This window comes from Leishmania braziliensis, chromosome 33 (genome assembly GCF_000002845.2).
Source record: "Leishmania braziliensis MHOM/BR/75/M2904 complete genome, chromosome 33".
NCBI classification, from domain to species: Eukaryota; Euglenozoa; class Kinetoplastea; order Trypanosomatida; family Trypanosomatidae; genus Leishmania; species Leishmania braziliensis.
In genome coordinates, this window is record NC_009325.2 from 430230 (window position 1) to 446267 (window position 16038).

The 16038-nt window shown below is 57.3% G+C and overlaps 5 protein-coding genes across 5 annotated transcripts; all 5 read left to right on the forward strand.

The window, feature by feature from the left end:
* Positions 1–309: 309 nt before the first annotated feature.
* LBRM_33_1240 (conserved hypothetical protein) lies at positions 310–1677 on the forward strand (the record flags this gene model as incomplete). The annotated part of the gene is made up of 1 exon (XM_001567842.1): positions 310–1677. One exon carries the CDS (start codon positions 310–312, stop codon positions 1675–1677), a length of 1368 nt encoding a protein of 455 aa, XP_001567892.1.
* Positions 1678–2304: 627 nt separating this feature from the next.
* Positions 2305–3591, forward strand: LBRM_33_1250 (conserved hypothetical protein; the record flags this gene model as incomplete). The annotated part of the gene is made up of 1 exon (XM_001567843.2): positions 2305–3591. The coding sequence occupies one exon, from the start codon at positions 2305–2307 to the stop codon at positions 3589–3591; it is 1287 nt and encodes a 428-aa protein (XP_001567893.1).
* A 1892-nt stretch (positions 3592–5483) lies between these two features.
* On the forward strand, positions 5484–8219 carry LBRM_33_1260 (putative chloride channel protein; the record flags this gene model as incomplete). The annotated part of the gene is made up of 1 exon (XM_001567844.1): positions 5484–8219. The coding sequence occupies one exon, from the start codon at positions 5484–5486 to the stop codon at positions 8217–8219; it is 2736 nt and encodes a 911-aa protein (XP_001567894.1).
* Positions 8220–9019: 800 nt separating this feature from the next.
* LBRM_33_1270 (hypothetical protein, unknown function) lies at positions 9020–9751 on the forward strand (the record flags this gene model as incomplete). The annotated part of the gene is made up of 1 exon (XM_001567845.2): positions 9020–9751. One exon carries the CDS (start codon positions 9020–9022, stop codon positions 9749–9751), a length of 732 nt encoding a protein of 243 aa, XP_001567895.2.
* A 2305-nt stretch (positions 9752–12056) lies between these two features.
* On the forward strand, positions 12057–13703 carry LBRM_33_1280 (conserved hypothetical protein; the record flags this gene model as incomplete). Its single annotated transcript, XM_001567846.1, has 1 exon — positions 12057–13703. One exon carries the CDS (start codon positions 12057–12059, stop codon positions 13701–13703), a length of 1647 nt encoding a protein of 548 aa, XP_001567896.1.
* Positions 13704–16038: the final 2335 nt, after the last annotated feature.

The window sequence follows — 16038 nt, forward strand, 5'->3', positions numbered from 1 at the left end:
CGCGCTCTCTCCCCCCCTCTCACACTCACACACTCTCTGAGAGACAGAGCGTGACACCGCGCGTCTCTGGCGCTCTCTCGCGCGCGCGCGAGAGTGCGCGCGCGGCTTTTGTGTCGCCCGCGGTGTGTCACCCCCCTCCTCTCCCCCACCCACACAGAGCACCGCGCCCTCACAGAACCCCGAGCCCCCCCCCCCTATGGTGCGCTGTGCCTCTTTTTCCCCCTTGTGCTCCCCGCCGCGTGTGCGCGCGCACACACACATATATATATATATATATATATATATATATATATATATATATATATATATATGTACGTACGCGCGCAGACACGACGCGGTGAACCAAAGGGGCAAAAAGAAGCACAGCCCACCATGGACGGTGGTGACTCGGTCTTCTATGAGGACGCAGTGCTCTGTTCGGATGAGGAAGAAGTGAAGGATGACACACCGCAGGCTACCCTAAAGCTGCTCGCTGACTTTCCCGAGCCCCTTACCGAGCCTCAACGACGCGCCGTCCAACGCTACGTCTCGCAGAAAGTCCGCGAGTATGAGGTGGTGCGGTACCAAGTGGCAGTTGTAGAGAAGGGGTACCTGGCCTTGCTGCGCCTCGTGAAGCGACTGCGGCGGGAAGTGGCTGAGCTTACAGCGAGCCTCACTGAGGGCGTAAACACATCGGATGCCTCGACCCCCACAGCTGCTGCGTCCGTCTCAATATCGCCCGCAGCCCCCACGGCTGCAACCTCGGCCGTCTCCGCTACGAAGGAGGGAACCACTGCCGCGAAGCGCCGCTCAGTCGGGTTGCTACTCCGCTCCTCCGTCTTCAGCAGCCTTCAGCGGGTGCTCCAGGCGGCCCAGACGGAGCAGCTTGATGAGAAAGCGGAACAGCTGGCGAGGCAGCGTGAGAGGATCGCTCGCGAGTCCCGTCTCCACCTCGTCAGCCAGGACCTGGTGTCACAGGAAGCCCTGCTGGAGCCGCTGCAGCGCAAGTACGCACGCGCCGTTGCGCTGGGCGCAGCCGCTGCAGAGGAAGTGACACCCCTGTTGACGCTGCTGGAGGACATGTGGCGGCTCGAGGCACTGTACCCCTCTCGCTTCTCCATGGTTGCCAGAGGCACGCTACAGCTACTCCTAGGAGACGGCACACACGAAGGGGAAGGCAACAGAGCAGAAGAGGAGGTGTTAGTCGACCCAGACGACGACGCCGGTCGCACGGCAGCACGCTCAGCGGCTGCCGTATCATTTTTGGTGCCCTTTACCCCTGCCCAGTACACCCCCGACATCGAGGACCTCGTGCGTGCCCAGGTAGAGGTGGTGATCGACGAGTATCTAGCCTACCGCACCCGTATGGACCCGGTGCTTTACCAGCTAGAGCAGTCGCAGCAGCTGGCCAAGGCGAAGAAGGTGGATCAGCTCATGGACGCCATCGGCATTGCTGGTACGGAGTCTGGCATCGAGGTGCTACCTATGGGTAGCGCGGCCGCAGTGCTGCACGATGAGCGCGGTGGTGTGTTGGTCAAGACACCGCAGCACATGATGGACATCTCGTCCGACGACGAGGATGACGATCAGGCCCACACAGGCGTAACGATCGGCGGCGGCGCGGCAGACGCGGACCGCCACGACAGAGAGCAGATCCAGACGGCGCTTACGGCGCTCGATGACTTCGAGGACACGTAAAGATGGATCGCCGTTTTGCGTGCGCGTATGTGAGTACGTGGCAGAGCAACATGAATGAAAAAAAAATAAAGGCAAAGTCGATACGGTCTCACAGAGACCGCAAAGCGGATAGACGCCGCTCTTGCATGGGGTGGGCAGGGGGGCGGGGGAGCGGTTCATGCAGAGAATCACGGTGCCACGGAGATCTACGACTATGGCCTTCGAGTTTGCTCCTATCATCGTTTAAAAAACCGACGTGCGTACGCATGTTGAAGACGCACCAGCGCATTGCGCCTTCTTTGCGTACGTGGTCATTTGATCATCAAGCTATGACTGATCGCTTCTGCCTCGCCTACCCCTACCCCCTCTGGCCCTCGGTTATCTCGTCTGCATGCGATGGCTTGCGTTTGTTCGGCCTTTGCACCACTACGCATCCTCCCTTTGCCACCACTGTGCCTCGGTACCTGACACTTTGCGTGAATGGCAAAGGGCACAGGCAGGCAAGCGTCTACGCGGCGACACCGCCCCCTCCATTTTTCGATCTTTTCCGCGCCCCTTGCTGGCTTCGACACGCCACCTTCTCACCCTCCCCAACGGCCTGCTCGCGTTGTGGTATTCAACAGCACATCTACACATTGTTGATCGATCATGATTCCGCGCAATGTGCCGTATGAGCACAACCCGCCGCGTCGTGACAACATCGTGACGGTCGTCATGCCTGGTATCACTTCCTGCCGCTCCCAGCTTTCCCGCTACACTGGTGGGGATCCCCTGCAGGTTCTGTGCAACTGGTCTGACGTGGACCCCACAGACCCGCTGCACATTGCAGATGCGGGAGGGAATCGGTTCACAGGGATGTCTCTTGCTAAGCGGCTTCGGCTCGCTTTACAGCAGTGGCGCAGCGTCGTCATGGGTTGGAAGAGTGATCGATCAGAGAGTGACGAAGACGATGACGTGGTAGACGCGCCGCAACGGACATCGCCGGACGTTGTGCGCGGCGGCGCCAGCGTCTCGCTCTCCGTCGCCAGTCGTACGTCACCGTCGAGCTTTGGCGCCGCAGTGCAGGCAGCAGACCTTGGTCTCATCGACCCCCCAGTGCTGTACAGCGCAACGTGCCGCATTGCCCCGCGGCTACTGCACGGTGTTCTTGCCTCGCCCGAGGTGGCGGAGGTGCGACACTGTGGGTGGTATCGTACTATTAATCCAATGCACTGGGTCCTCACGGTGAAAGAGCTCATTACGTGCTGGTCGTTTAGCGTGCGACCTTTTCAGTGGTGCTTCTCGGAGCCAGGCAGGACGAACACAGCGGGCATTCGAGACCAGGCCGCCTTCACGCGTGAAGTGCGGCGTGCCGTGCGTCATATAAAGGCCGCGCCGACAGCGGAACCGCATAACAACAGGACAGACGTAGAGGCACGGGAAAGCACCTCAACAACGATCAACAAGAAGCACCTGGTCCTCTTTGGTGTCAGCCGTGGTGCCACGACGTGCTTCTACTCGGCCATGAAACTAGCACCAGAGGAGGCCAAGCATGTCTCTCTCGTACTTGTCGAGGCGCCATTCGACACGCTGGACCACGTCATCGACACATCGTGTTGGGTTCCGTGCCTCATGCGGTGGTTTGTGCGGTCGTTCAGCGACTGGCGCGGGAATCAGGAGGAGAGGCTCGCCTACGACTTTGATCCACAGAAAGTGCATCTCCGCTGCCCTGTCGCCTTCGTCATGTCTGTCAAGGACACGCGCGTGCCCATCAGCTGCACACAGGCGCTGATTGACCGTGTGCAACGAGAGCTCGTCCCACATGTAATACCCGCGGTGGAAGTGCTGGTGCTGAAAAATAGTCGACACGCCACGATGGCAGTCGGCAGCAAGGAAGACCAGGACGCGTACGTTGCGTTTGTGGAGCGCCTCTACAACACGTACTGCTCCCCCTGACCCAAAGTACAGCTGCTGCAAAAAAAAAAAGGGAAGGCCGGGTGAAACGGGACGACTCGTAGCACAGAGCAGGGAAAAGAGGGGAGAACTGACAGGTGTTGTTTTCTTTGTGCCTGCCCTTTCTGCCCCCTCCGCCCCCCCCCCTTAATCTCTCCCCTGATGGCGGGGGGAACACCGCAGCGCGCGGCCTCCGGGACCAGTATCCTCGCTCTGTGCGGAAGCAAGGCAGCCCCCCTTCCTCCATCCCTGTTAATGCTGAACCCCTTCTGATAGAGACAAGGTCAGCGTCCTACGGCGTAGGGGAGTCAGAGCGATACCTTGCCCCTGATGCCGGTGGTCAGGCACCGGACGGCGTTGCGTCGGAGCGACCCGCGACACGGAACATGGTTTGTACCACTCATAGGATGGGCAGAGGGACAGCGTAACTCGAACGCATCTCCCCTCCCCTCACTGCCTAATGGTGTGAGGAGCCTGAGCCGCCCTGAGAGATGCGCCTCATGGCGGCCGGCATAATGAGAGCGGCTGTGCGGCGACCTGCAGAGCAGGTGAGTCGAGTTCGAGACCGAGGCCATGCTCACGTCACTGAGGCGGATCATTGCGGTTACGCTTGGACTACAGGTGCTTTGCACCGTGCGGTGGACCTGTGGCATGCCGGGGGGACGAGTGGCGTTGGAACTCGTGTGCTGTACGGCAGAGAATAGGAGCAGGCTGGAAGAGAAAGCTCCCTCTCTGCATCTCTGTGCCCAAGCACCGGGATGGCCTACTCCAGCTGCCACCGAGCAAACAAAAGGAAAAAATGGAGCGCACGGCATAGACCCACAAGCACGCACAGGGAGCAGCTTGGTCCCACTTCCCTCCTTTGTTCCCCCCCCCCCCCATCCCTGACCTCGCTCGTGCTGTCATCAAAAGTCTGTTGCACGACAAACCCATTCACAGAGAAATGAAAGGAAGCAACGCAGAGATGCTTGAAACTGGACAGCAGGTGCGCGTGCGTGCACCAGCGTATAGTCTTTGCAGTGACACAGAAGTGGCATCGCAGACGGGCACAGGCTCGGCGGATGTTACACTTCCATTCCATCCACTCATCGTGCCTTTCGGCGCGTGGTGTGGGCTGCCATGTCTTTGCATTCGCCAACATGTACGAACGGGCACCAATGGAAACTCCCTTTGTTCTCTGCACGCCTCCATGGCGCATAAATCGTGAAGCGGTCATCCACCGCTGTACCGCATACAGGCGTAGAGCGCGCAAGGAGCACGACTTGTTTGTTGTTTCGCCTCCGTCGTTCCTGGTGGGGGTATTCTCAAATTTTATAATCACTGCACCCCAGGGGTAGTTCGACGGTGCGCAGAGAGAGAGCCATCCGAAGAGGCGGTCGAGCACCGTCTAGTGCGCACAGCGTCGGAGAAGATAGCAGGCTCACAACTTGCTGGCAGGTATTACTCGCTGTATCAGTAGTGAAAACATGAACGTGACTACCGCACTGCTGCCAGAGCAGGGAACTGCAAACGAAACGGCAGCACCGGAAAGCAGGAGCGGCGTGCCGCAGGAACAGCACCAACGGACACGCCTATACGCACCTCTTTTCTCTCTTCTGAACCCCATCGAAGACTCGGCTCCAACTGCGGACGCCGGCCTCTGTGACGACGCATTGCACAGGAGAAGTGACCAGGCCAGCGCCGAGGCACCGCTGTTAGGGTCCCGCATACCGTCAAGTTCTCCGTACCCACCTCCCTCGGAGGAAGAAGGGGCCCATAGAGGCGCCAGCGCTTCGTTCGCGCCACGCTGCTGGGCAGCGCTGCTGTCTCTGTGCCACGACATTCGCATCGGCTGCGCCCGTGAAGTGCCGCCCGCTGCGGAGCCACGTCGCTTTTCTCCGCAGGACCGCTTCAAGATGGCTCGCTACGAGTCTGTGGACACGTACGAGGCCGAGAGTATGCTATACAAGGACCACCTGGAGACTCGCAGCCACGAGCCGCGCTGGTTCATGTGGGTCTTCGTGGTAGTACTCGGTGTCGCGACAAGCGCGCTGTCAGTTGGCATGGTAACGTGTCTGCACATGTTCAATGCAGTGCGCTACGAACTTCTCGGCTTTGGACTGCGCGGCTTTACCTTTGTAGATGCGCAGCGGTATCCCAACGTTAGTGAAGCGCCGCCAGTAAACGTGATGGGCAGTAGCGGACGCGACACTGCCCACAGCGCCTCGCTCGATGTGTGGGCGATGCTGAGGGGAAACAACGTGGGTCTATACGGGATCGCGTCCCCGCGCTGGTACTGGTCTGGGTACGCCTTGTGGATCGCCTTTGCCGTTTGCACTTCCGCAGTCGCTAGTGGAGTGTGCTACCTTGTTCCGCAGAGCGTCGGTTCGGGGATTCCGGAGGTGCTCGCCTATCTCAACGGTGTATCGTACCCGATGATGCGCAGCACCCGCGTGCTCGTGGCGAAGCTTGTCGCCGTCGTCTTCACTGTCGCCAGTGGCGTGTGTACGGGTCACTACGGCCACCTCATGCTCGCGGGGGCGATGCTTGGCGCACAGCTACTACAGCGGCGGCACGGTGTTCGGTGCTACCATGTGCACTTTGTGGACCACTTTCGAAACCCGCGCGATCGCCGCATCGTTCTTGTCATTGGGGCCGCCGCCGGTATCGCTGCCGCCTTCTGCGTGTCCGTTGGTGGCCTTCTCGTAGTGCTCGAACTCTTGTCAGCCGTCTACCCGGTGCGCTTTGCTCTCTATATTTTTGCTGCGTGTCTGCTGTCAACGTTGTTCACGCAAGGGTACTGGTCCTACTCGATGAACCTCGATGCGCCCTACCGACTGCACGGAGGGCTGCTGCTGCGCGAGGTTGTGGTGTTGTTTCGCTCTCACCTCCCCTTTGGCCAGCACGCAGTGATGAATTTGATGGCGTTTATCCCTGCCTTCGCTATCGGGCTCTGCAGCGGCGCGTGCGCTGTGGGATTTGTACGGCTGAGCTGGGCGGCGCTCTACTGCAGGCGGCGCCTGGAGGTGTGGCTGCGCACCAAGGCAATCCGGTACGTGCTTCCGATCCTATTTACACTTCTGTACGTGAGCGTGCACTACTGGGTTGCTGTGGCTTTCTCAGCGGTGCCTGTAACCGATGAAGCAACGACCTCTGCCCTTAGTGGGGACAGCAGCGCGCAGGCAAGTGGCAGAGCTGACTCAAATACGTCGTCGTCTTCGAACGGTGGAGCTGCCGACGAGCACACGCCGGCGGTATGCCGACCCGTGCCGTACACCGTGCGTAGCGGACGCAACGTGACGACCATCGGCTTCTACGGCATGAATGGCTTCTTGTGCCCGGCGGGCAGCTACCCCGACGTTGGCGCTGCCGGTGTCTATGACGCTGCACCGCAGGAAAAAGGTGCGTTGGGTGACAAGATGACACTGCAGCAGCAGCGGCAGCAGACAGTGCGGGTAGTTGATGCGTACGCCTCCCTGGCCTTCTCGTACGCGGACTCGACGCTGCAGACACTACTGAGTCAGCGAACGGAGCACTTGCTGCCGTGGCCTGCCCTCCTTACATTTTCCCTTATCTACTTTTTCGCCTCCGCTGTCTACTCCGGCCTCGGTCTGTACGGAGACACCATGCTGTCGTCTCTGGTGATTGGTGCGGCCATCGGCCGCTGCATCGGAGCGGCGGTGCACTCGGCAGCAGTTGCTTGGAACGTGAATGCGGCCACGTGGGCGGACCCTGGCGTGTTTGCGCTCTTCGGCGCCGGCAGCTTTGTGAGTGCTACATCGGGTCTTAGTTTTGGCATTGGGGCCATCCTCATCGAGTGCACGGCTGACTTCCGCCATCTCCTGCCACTCATGTTTGCGATTGCCGTGGCCCGACGCGTGCTCCTGCAGTGGGGCCGGGACGTGCACACGGTCTACCTGGAGGCCCGCGCCGTCCCCCTGCTCAACGCGGAGTCGTACCTGGGGCGGTACGGCTTGCTGGACGCACGACACGTGATGCACTCTCCGGTCGTTTCTCTCCCTGTTGTCTGCACCCTCGATGATGTGGTGCGCACGCTGCGCAGCACGACGCACCATGGTTTTCCCGTCGTCTCCCTCAACGACGGCACCTTCAAAGGGATTGTCACGCGAGCGCAGCTGGAGCTGCTGCTGTGGCACCTGATCATGACTGATGGACGCACAAGCCACTGCACCTACGACGTGATGCAGCGCGTTGAGGACCACGTATTCCACAGTGGCTGGCAGAGTATCGACCCGACTCAACGCCTGCGCCAAGAGCGACTGCACACTGACCAAGTTTCGCTGTATCCGTACGTGGACACTTCCGCCTTCACGGTGCTTGACACGACTTCCCTGCCACGCACCTACGAGATGTTCACGACGCTAGGGCTGCGTCACCTTGTCGTGGTCGATCGCAGCAACTACGCTGTTGGCATAATCACACGCAAAGATCTCATCGGCGATCATCTTTCAGCCGTGTTAGAATCGCAAGACTCGCCGACACACACCGACCGCGTGCCGTCATCAGCGGTATTCGCAGCGGCCTTGACGAGCCTGCGGAAACCCTTTCATCCGACCACCGCCCAGGTGTCGGAGGTGGCGCGGCAGTCGTCGATGTCGAACCTGGCTGGACCATCACCCCATCACCGGTAGCATTACGTCTCGGATTGGGAAGGGGAGCCGTCGAGTCAAGCCTCCTCCTCCTTCTCTCCATTCGACGCGTCTCACTTCTTTGAGTGCCGAGCGCACCCCCACCGTCCGCCCGCAAGCCACTTTGATGGCAAACGAAAAAAGGTGCCTTCGTGGTCCAACCACTGCCTCCGCTCATCGTTGTTCGTGGACGGCAGTGACTATATGTCTGTGCTTATGCATTGGTACTTATTCGGCGCGTCTACTGCTGCGTTTCAAGTTGTGCCACCTCCAGGAATCTGCGAAAAGGATCTCTGTGATCCCCTCTCTCGATTTCTCTCTCTCTCTCTCGTGCACCTCATTGACGGCTTCCTCTGTAGCCTCCAAAGGGCTGAGTTGGCGTGTATGGAGCCCCCTTGCCTTCCTACCTCGACCACCCTCTTCCCTTTTCCCACCCATCCCCTCTCTCTCTCTCTCTCTCTCTCTTCCCCATCACACGCGCACACCTCATCTCAGACGTACTATTCATTATTCTCTTTTCGCTCCTCTCCCTCCTCTCTGTACATTGTGCTGGGCCCTTTTTTTGTTTGTGCTCGTCTGTCCTCTACTTCTCGTTTGCCAACTACACTCGGCTTCCTCTCTTTTCTTCGCTCGCTCGCTTCGCACGACACTGGACCCATCCCCGCACCTGCCGCAGCCCCTCCCCTCCCCTCCCCCATCCACCCCATCCACCACAGGGTATACAGCACGTGAGGTTCTCTTTCACTGTCGACTCTCTCCGTTATACGTGTTTTGGTTCTTTTCTCTTCTCCCAACGATTCAGAATGTCTCGTGCGGCAAACAGGATTAGCGGCAGTATGGCTTGCCAGACGGTGGTCAACCACGGCTACTACCTGAAGCCCATGACCGGCAACCCGTACCTGTTCACCCAACACGATGGCGTCACGACGGCCTACCAGCAGGGCTTCTCCCCCAAGGATGTCCACTGGCTGTATCGCTTCCGCTACAACTTGTTACCGCAGGGTATGTCGGGAGGCTTCTTCACCCGCAACCCCTACGGTCGCTACGTGCACTGGCTGGAGGTGAGCACGATCGAGAAGATGCGCCTGCAGATGTTGTCGTTTGAATCCGTTCCGTGTTCCGTCGTGAGCATCTTTGTCGTGCTCTTCACCGCGTGGCACTTGTACCGCCTCGCCTTTCTGCATCCCGACATCACCCTCTACAATTTGGGTCTGTGGCCCACCAAGCCGTGGCTGCAGCAGCAGCGCTTCAACAAGAAGAAAGAGCTCGATCAAGAGGTGTACCGCTGGGTGTACCGCGTTCCGGAGCTCATGATGAACGACCCGATCCGTGACATGTACAAGATGGGCATCGCCGCCAACGATCCGGTTCTCGCAATAGCCAAGGAGCAGGGGGTGGCAAACGAGCTGACCATGGACCATGACCAGTACACGTCGACGTCGCCGGACATTCGCCGCGTCATCGCCAAGGCCCGCAAGGAAGTTGACCACAGCTCAGAAACGAGTTCGGCGATGAACTCCATGATCGGCGTGTAGGCCATCTAAACATACGCTTAACGTAAGTACAGAAGATGAGGGGGGGGCACGTGAGGGAAAGGGGCGAATGATAGAGAACAACAAAAAAAAAAAACGAAAGCTCCAGTCTTCTGTGAAGCACGCACGAGCAACTTCATCTGAGTGGGGCAGCTACCGTACAAGATGGACACGGCACGTACGAAACGGGCGGGACGAGGATATTTGGGTATCAAAGGAAGAAAAAGAAGGGCAGAAGAGAGAAACGGCAAGCCCTTGCCCTACCCCTCCTCCACTCTGAACGGGAGCAGCACGCTTAGCACTCTCCAAGTAGCAGTGCATTCAGCTGCTTTTACCGCGTCCTTCCTTCGATTGTCACCACGAGTCGCACATCTTGCTTTCCCCACTTCCATTCGCCCTTTCGCAAGCAACGAAAACGAGAAGAAATGAACGGTGGGCTCCAGCCCGTGCTCCCATGGCCCGAACTCGAGTGACTTCCTTGATTTTCTCTCTCCTCGCACTTCGCAACTTTTTCTTGCCTTGTGCCCAACAGACTCGTCATACTTCTTTTCCCCTCTCGATTTCTCAAGCGCACGTGTGCTCGCGCCCTCTCGGCATTTCCGTTTATTTGTTTGCTCTTAGTGGGCTTTGATTTGTGCTCCTCAGCTGCCATTCTTGGTCGCCCCCACCTCTCCCGACAAATCCCTTCTCATCTCTGTTGTTATTCCTTCGTTTTCCTGTGTGTTATTGTTGTTGTTTGACTGGCTGGTCGCTCTTTGACCCTATGACAGCGATGTGCACGCGTTTTTCTCTCTCTTTGTACCCAGTTTCGTTGGTGCGCGCAGTCAGGCTTTCTTGTTGTATTTGCCTCTCTCCGCATCAATCTCTTTTCCTATGTCTTTCGCCTCCCCTCCCCTTTCTGCGGTGCTCTTGTTTGCTCTTCCCCGTCACTGGGGATTCCAGCAAATCAGCACAGTAAGTACCTGAGAAGAGGAAGAAGAGAGCTGTTGAGGGCACATACACACATGCAACCGCAGGCACAAGTAAGAGGTACGTCGGCGCTTGCCCCCCCCCCCCCCACACACACACAGAAGTCCAGGCATTTATCCGATGCCTGGACTTCTCTGCTTTGGGCGGCATCAATGCTTCCGCTGGCGAGCACAAGGGGGGGGAGCTGCTTAAAGAAGAATGTCTTGTGCTGTTCCTCTTAACAGAAATGAAGCCCTTTCCTTCCTTTGCTTTCCAAAGACGGCATTCCACCCTTTGCAGCAATGCTCCTCTGCCTCTTCTCCCTCTTCCCCTCGCTGATTTGCTCTCACGCCTGTATGTATTTGAGGGAGGAAGGGGAAACAGTCTATGCACAGCAGCGCCTGCACGTGGATGTGTGTTCGTGTTTAAGGTTGCCTCTGTTGTGTTTTTTATTCTTTGCCACGATGCCTTTTCGGCGTCTTTCCTAGCATTTTTATACGTGTGTGCGTGTGTGTGTGGTTCCCTATTTCCGTCTGTGCGTATTTTCCTCCTTTTCGAACGTGTGTGTCCGTCGAGCCGCCTTTCCCCCTTCTACCGACGTGATCGTTAGAGTTTTTCCGTGTAAAGGGGGGAACGGCACGCGAAGCGGTGGTAGCGAGAGTGTGAGGCAGAGGCCGTGCGCCGATAATTGAGGCGGCGTATTGCGGTGATGCGCGGCTAGTGTTGCTGCGCGCCACGCGATGGGCCTGTGACAGGCCAGGAGTAGAGCCAAAGTTGAACTCGTGTGTTGTATGGCAGAACGTAGGCACTCTGGAAGAGAGAAGGCCTCCTGCTGTTGGCAATAGATCTTCTTAGTTTTCCCTCGTTCAGGTCCTGTAAGAATGTGTTTCGTTCAATTTTTTTTTCCGCGGAGTCACTACACTGTGCGTCAGCGAAGTTGTGATTGGGTGTGGGGGAGCTACCGGGGTTTGTGGTTACGTGACATGAAATGGTTGGAGCGCGCTTGTCGTCGCCAGTGCTGTTCCTTCGTAGGTAATGGTAGGAGATTAGCATATGCGTTGGCCGTTTACACGCGTATCGATTGTCTTTCCTTGTTTGCTATGATATCCTCATGTCGTCGAAAGGGAAAACGAAAAGTCAACTCGCCAGAAAGCGCGTGCTTGGACCGAGTGGGGGACAGCCGAGTATGTGCGTCGACAGGAACGAGACGACGAGACAATGCCGTTTTGCATCGCTTAACGCACACCTCAGCCACTGGCAGCTGAAAACAAAGTGCAATACAGAAGTTTTGGGGGGTTCTGTATAGTTTGAACACGAGACCTGGTTCGACGGTGTCAGTTCCACGGGCACGAGCGAGCGCATGTCTCCGAACTGCATCTCTTACCATCTCCCTTACTGGTTTTGCGGCCGCCACTCAATGCTCACAACAGCGGCAACGTCTCAGCGAGAACGTTGTCCCCTGTGTGTGTGTGTGTGTTGCCTTTCCGCTGAAATGCCTTCAACTTTCCTAAGTGGCTTCCACCTACCTCTCCTCCTCCCCTTCCTCTCGCTCACGCGCCTTTTTGCCCCCTTTCCCTCGCCACCTGCAGCGTACCTCAGTCTTGCCCATTCTCTGGGTTTCTGTTGGGCTCACTTCGGGGCTGTTGGGGTCGGGTATCCTGAGCCGCCTACAATGTCCGCAGAATCTCAGCGTGTCGTGTATGGCGCGACGTTCGACATCCCATACGCCATCGGCAGTGTATCTGTTCCACTCGACGCTCTTGCGGCATCATCGCCGCCACGAGTAGTGCCACAGGAAGTGAACAAGGCCGGCCCGTCCCCATCCTCCTCGTGCCGTCGCGGTTTGAGCTCGGGCAACATCAGCTCCGTGCGTCGATGTACGCATCACCGGTACTGCTACGTCCGCGATGGGGGTGATCTCTCGCAGGACGCCTTCTATCGGTGGTTGGAGCAGCAGCAGCAGAAGCACCGGGAAGGCGTCCATGCAAGTAGCACGAGCAGTCCTCCGAATGAGGACCCCGGAAGACCATTGACTCCTACGATGGGCATAACATCCACGAATGCAACCTCCTCAGCATTGCCTGATGCGCCAACAAGTCCCTCGCTCTTTTACGCATCCGTGAAGTGCGTCGTGTTTGTGCTCCCCAACAGCTTTCCCCACCCCCGCCGTGTTCTTCGGCACCCCCCTTTCATCATCGAGGACGATACGTGGGCGGAGCACCTTGTGGAGGTACAACTGCACTTCTGGCCGCACCTCAAGATCCCGCCCGCCACGGTCGTGCACCAGGCACTGCTAGAGCGTCGTCTTTCGCTTGGGCCCTCGACTCAGCCGAGTGGTGCTGTCTCTGCTGCTGCGCCGGCAGAAGATGTACGTGAGGTGTGGGTACCACAGCTGCTGGCGAGCACCTATGGCAAGCCGAAGTTGCTATCGGTAGCCACAAACGTGACAGTGCGTGTGCCGACCCATCATGCAACAGCGACTGCACCAGACACGACCAAGGCTGCCAGTCGCATGGTTGTCGTTGCTGAGAAGGTCGACACACTTCATCTGTATCACCCTTCTCTCGACGTGGTTCGGCACATTCGAGCAGTGCTCGCCATGTCGCGCCTGCCCGTTCTGGAGGCGCTGCGCGAGGCCTTTGACGCAGCCTACTCGACGCCTCCTCCCATGAATGCGAATGGCAGCAGTCACAGCGCGACGTCTTCTACACTCACTGACGTGGAGGTGACGCCGGGGGTAGCAGTGGACACATCGCTTTCAACGCCGTTCGCGCACTCGTGGTCGCTCCCGTTTGAGGATACTATTGCCGAGTACGCCGAGCAGCGCGCGTCAACGTCGGTGGCGGTGCTTCAAGCGGTATTGGAGAAGCTGAAGCGTGAGCGGCAGGAGATGGAGAAGTCTTGCGAGGGGTCCATGGAGCAGATTGTGGAGCTCGCCACCGTCGCACTCCCTACCCAACTGCAGCGGGTACACACGCGGTGTATGAAGCTCTACAGGAAGGAGTAAGTTAACTGCCTTGTAGGTCGCGCATCTTTGCTTCTCCTTCACCTCTCTCTCTGGCTTGGATGGGATGGAGTAATCTAGAAATACTCCTCAGCTGACCCAATGCGGGCTAGGCATCTCGACCTATTTTGCGTGGGTTCACCTGGCTAAAGGCTTGTGTGTGTGTGTGTGTGTGTGTGTGTGTGTGTGTGTACCACAGCGACGTCGACCAGTCGTCCCTTTTTGCCATCTCTCCTTTTCATTTCTCGCCCGTTATTCCGTCCCGTGGGACGGCTGCCTGCTTACGAGCGCATCCTAAGCAAAACAGATCATCAAAGACAGAGCGGGCAAGGTCATTTTTCCTCGCGTGCGCTCTACGCCTCCTATCGATACACGTGCGTCGGCCGTCATGCGCATGAAAAGTGGTGTGGCATGATGTAGGTGAGAGCGAAAACATATGCTTGTACGTTGGAAATAGAAAGAGAGCAGCGCCACGAGACAGGACACAAACAGCGGGAACAGCTGTCTGTGTGGAATGGCGCTGTGAAATGGGTAGACCTTCATGGCGTTGTCTGCTCGTTGTCCCGTTTTGGTTTTTGTTGTCGTTTGAAACAACTCCTCACCCTCCGATCTCTGCCATCACGCACGTAAACTCACCCTCTTCCACTTCCCTTCCTTCCCCCACCACCCACCCACTCCCATACTTATTCCTGACCTGTCCCTTGCTCTCCCCTGCTGGCATCACATCACCCTCATCCACGCACACATATATGCACATATACTCACACATATGTGATGTCAAAATAGTTTGCTGCATGTTACGCTACCCTCTTTCTCTCTCTCGAGCCTGTTCTTTCGCCCCTGCCTTCCATCACCAATAGTCACATTGATCTGTATCTCTCTCTCTATATACTAGCCGTGACTCTTCCCCTTGTGTGTGCGCCCCCCTCTGCACGTACTGTTGTGGTGTGCTTGTTTGGCCCAGCACCAACCAACCCCCCCCCTCTTTTTTCTGTTATTGTGATTCTCTCTCTTCTCGTAGTGTGCATTCATTCGAATTTCATCATTTTTTTCGCTTGCTAGCCCCCCTCCCTCCCTCCCTCCCTCCCTCCCTCTCTCCCCTCTGTCCTAACATCGTGTGCCCGTGTGTGTGTGTGTGTGTGTGTGTGTGTGTGTGTGTCCCGCCGGCTTTTTTGGTCATCTGCGCCAACACCAGCGGTGAGAAGAAGTGCAAACAGGGCACACTTCACTCCCTTCTTAAGCACAGACAAACAAACACACACGCCCACCCAGCAAGAGAGAGAGAACACGCGCAGCCACTCCAGGAAAACAGGCAGTCATAAAAAAGCACCTCAGCAAGCTGCACTTTACATGCACAAACAAAAAGGCATGAGAAGCAAACAACAACAACAAATAAAAAAGAAAACGCAACAGTCAAACAGCAAAGGAAAAAAAAAGGAAATCCTTCATTGATCTCATTGGAGTCATCTACAGGGTGTGCCTGCGCCCTCCCTATTTCTCTCTCCCCGCGCTCACCTTTCATAGAATTGTTCCATTATTAGCGCTTCTTTCTTTCTTTTCCTCGTCTTGGGCCGCGTTTGCTTCCTCGCTCCCTGTCGTTTGAGACTCCTTTGGGTCTCGGTTGTCGTGGCTGTTTCTTTTGTTGTTGTTGGTACAACTTCATCAGTGTCATTTTTTTTCCTCTCAGCCTTTCTTCTCATTACGTTGCTGACGCACTTGAACGAACCGGAGCGCTTAATCCGTCCTCTCTTGATTGTCTTGTAGTCTCTTGTTGTCTCCCCTCTTGCTCTAGTGGGTGCTGCTCCACCTTTCTAACTTTGCCGTGTAATTTTAGTGCTTACTTCTGAGCTTCCTCACCCTCCTTCCCTTTCTTCGTCTGAGAGTCGTTTCTTTTCGCTTGCTCTTCTTCTCCCTTCTCCTCACTCTCACCCCACACACTTCCGCTCCTCTCTGTTTTACTCAGCAAAGCTGCGCCTGTCTACCTCCCCCCTCCCCTGTTGACCCGCCTCCTCAACTATCATTTTGCGTTTCTTTTTTGGGGGGATAGAGAGAGAGGGAGGCGTTTGCCTATCGAATAGCCGAGCAAAAACGAAAACCGGCAAACGAGGCAGGAGGAGAACAACGTGAAGCGCTGAAGCGAAAGCCACGGATTGCGCTACCGTTGCTGCGCCACCACCGTTTCTGCGGTTGTCGTTGCCCCACTTTCGTCTCGTTCGGGTCCCGCCTGCCCTCCCCTCCTTTCTCCCACGCTACAGCCAGACGCACTGGCGCAGACGGAAACATACAATATTTACTTTCACCTCGTGTGGTGGTAGTGGGGGGAAGGGACTGGGGTCTT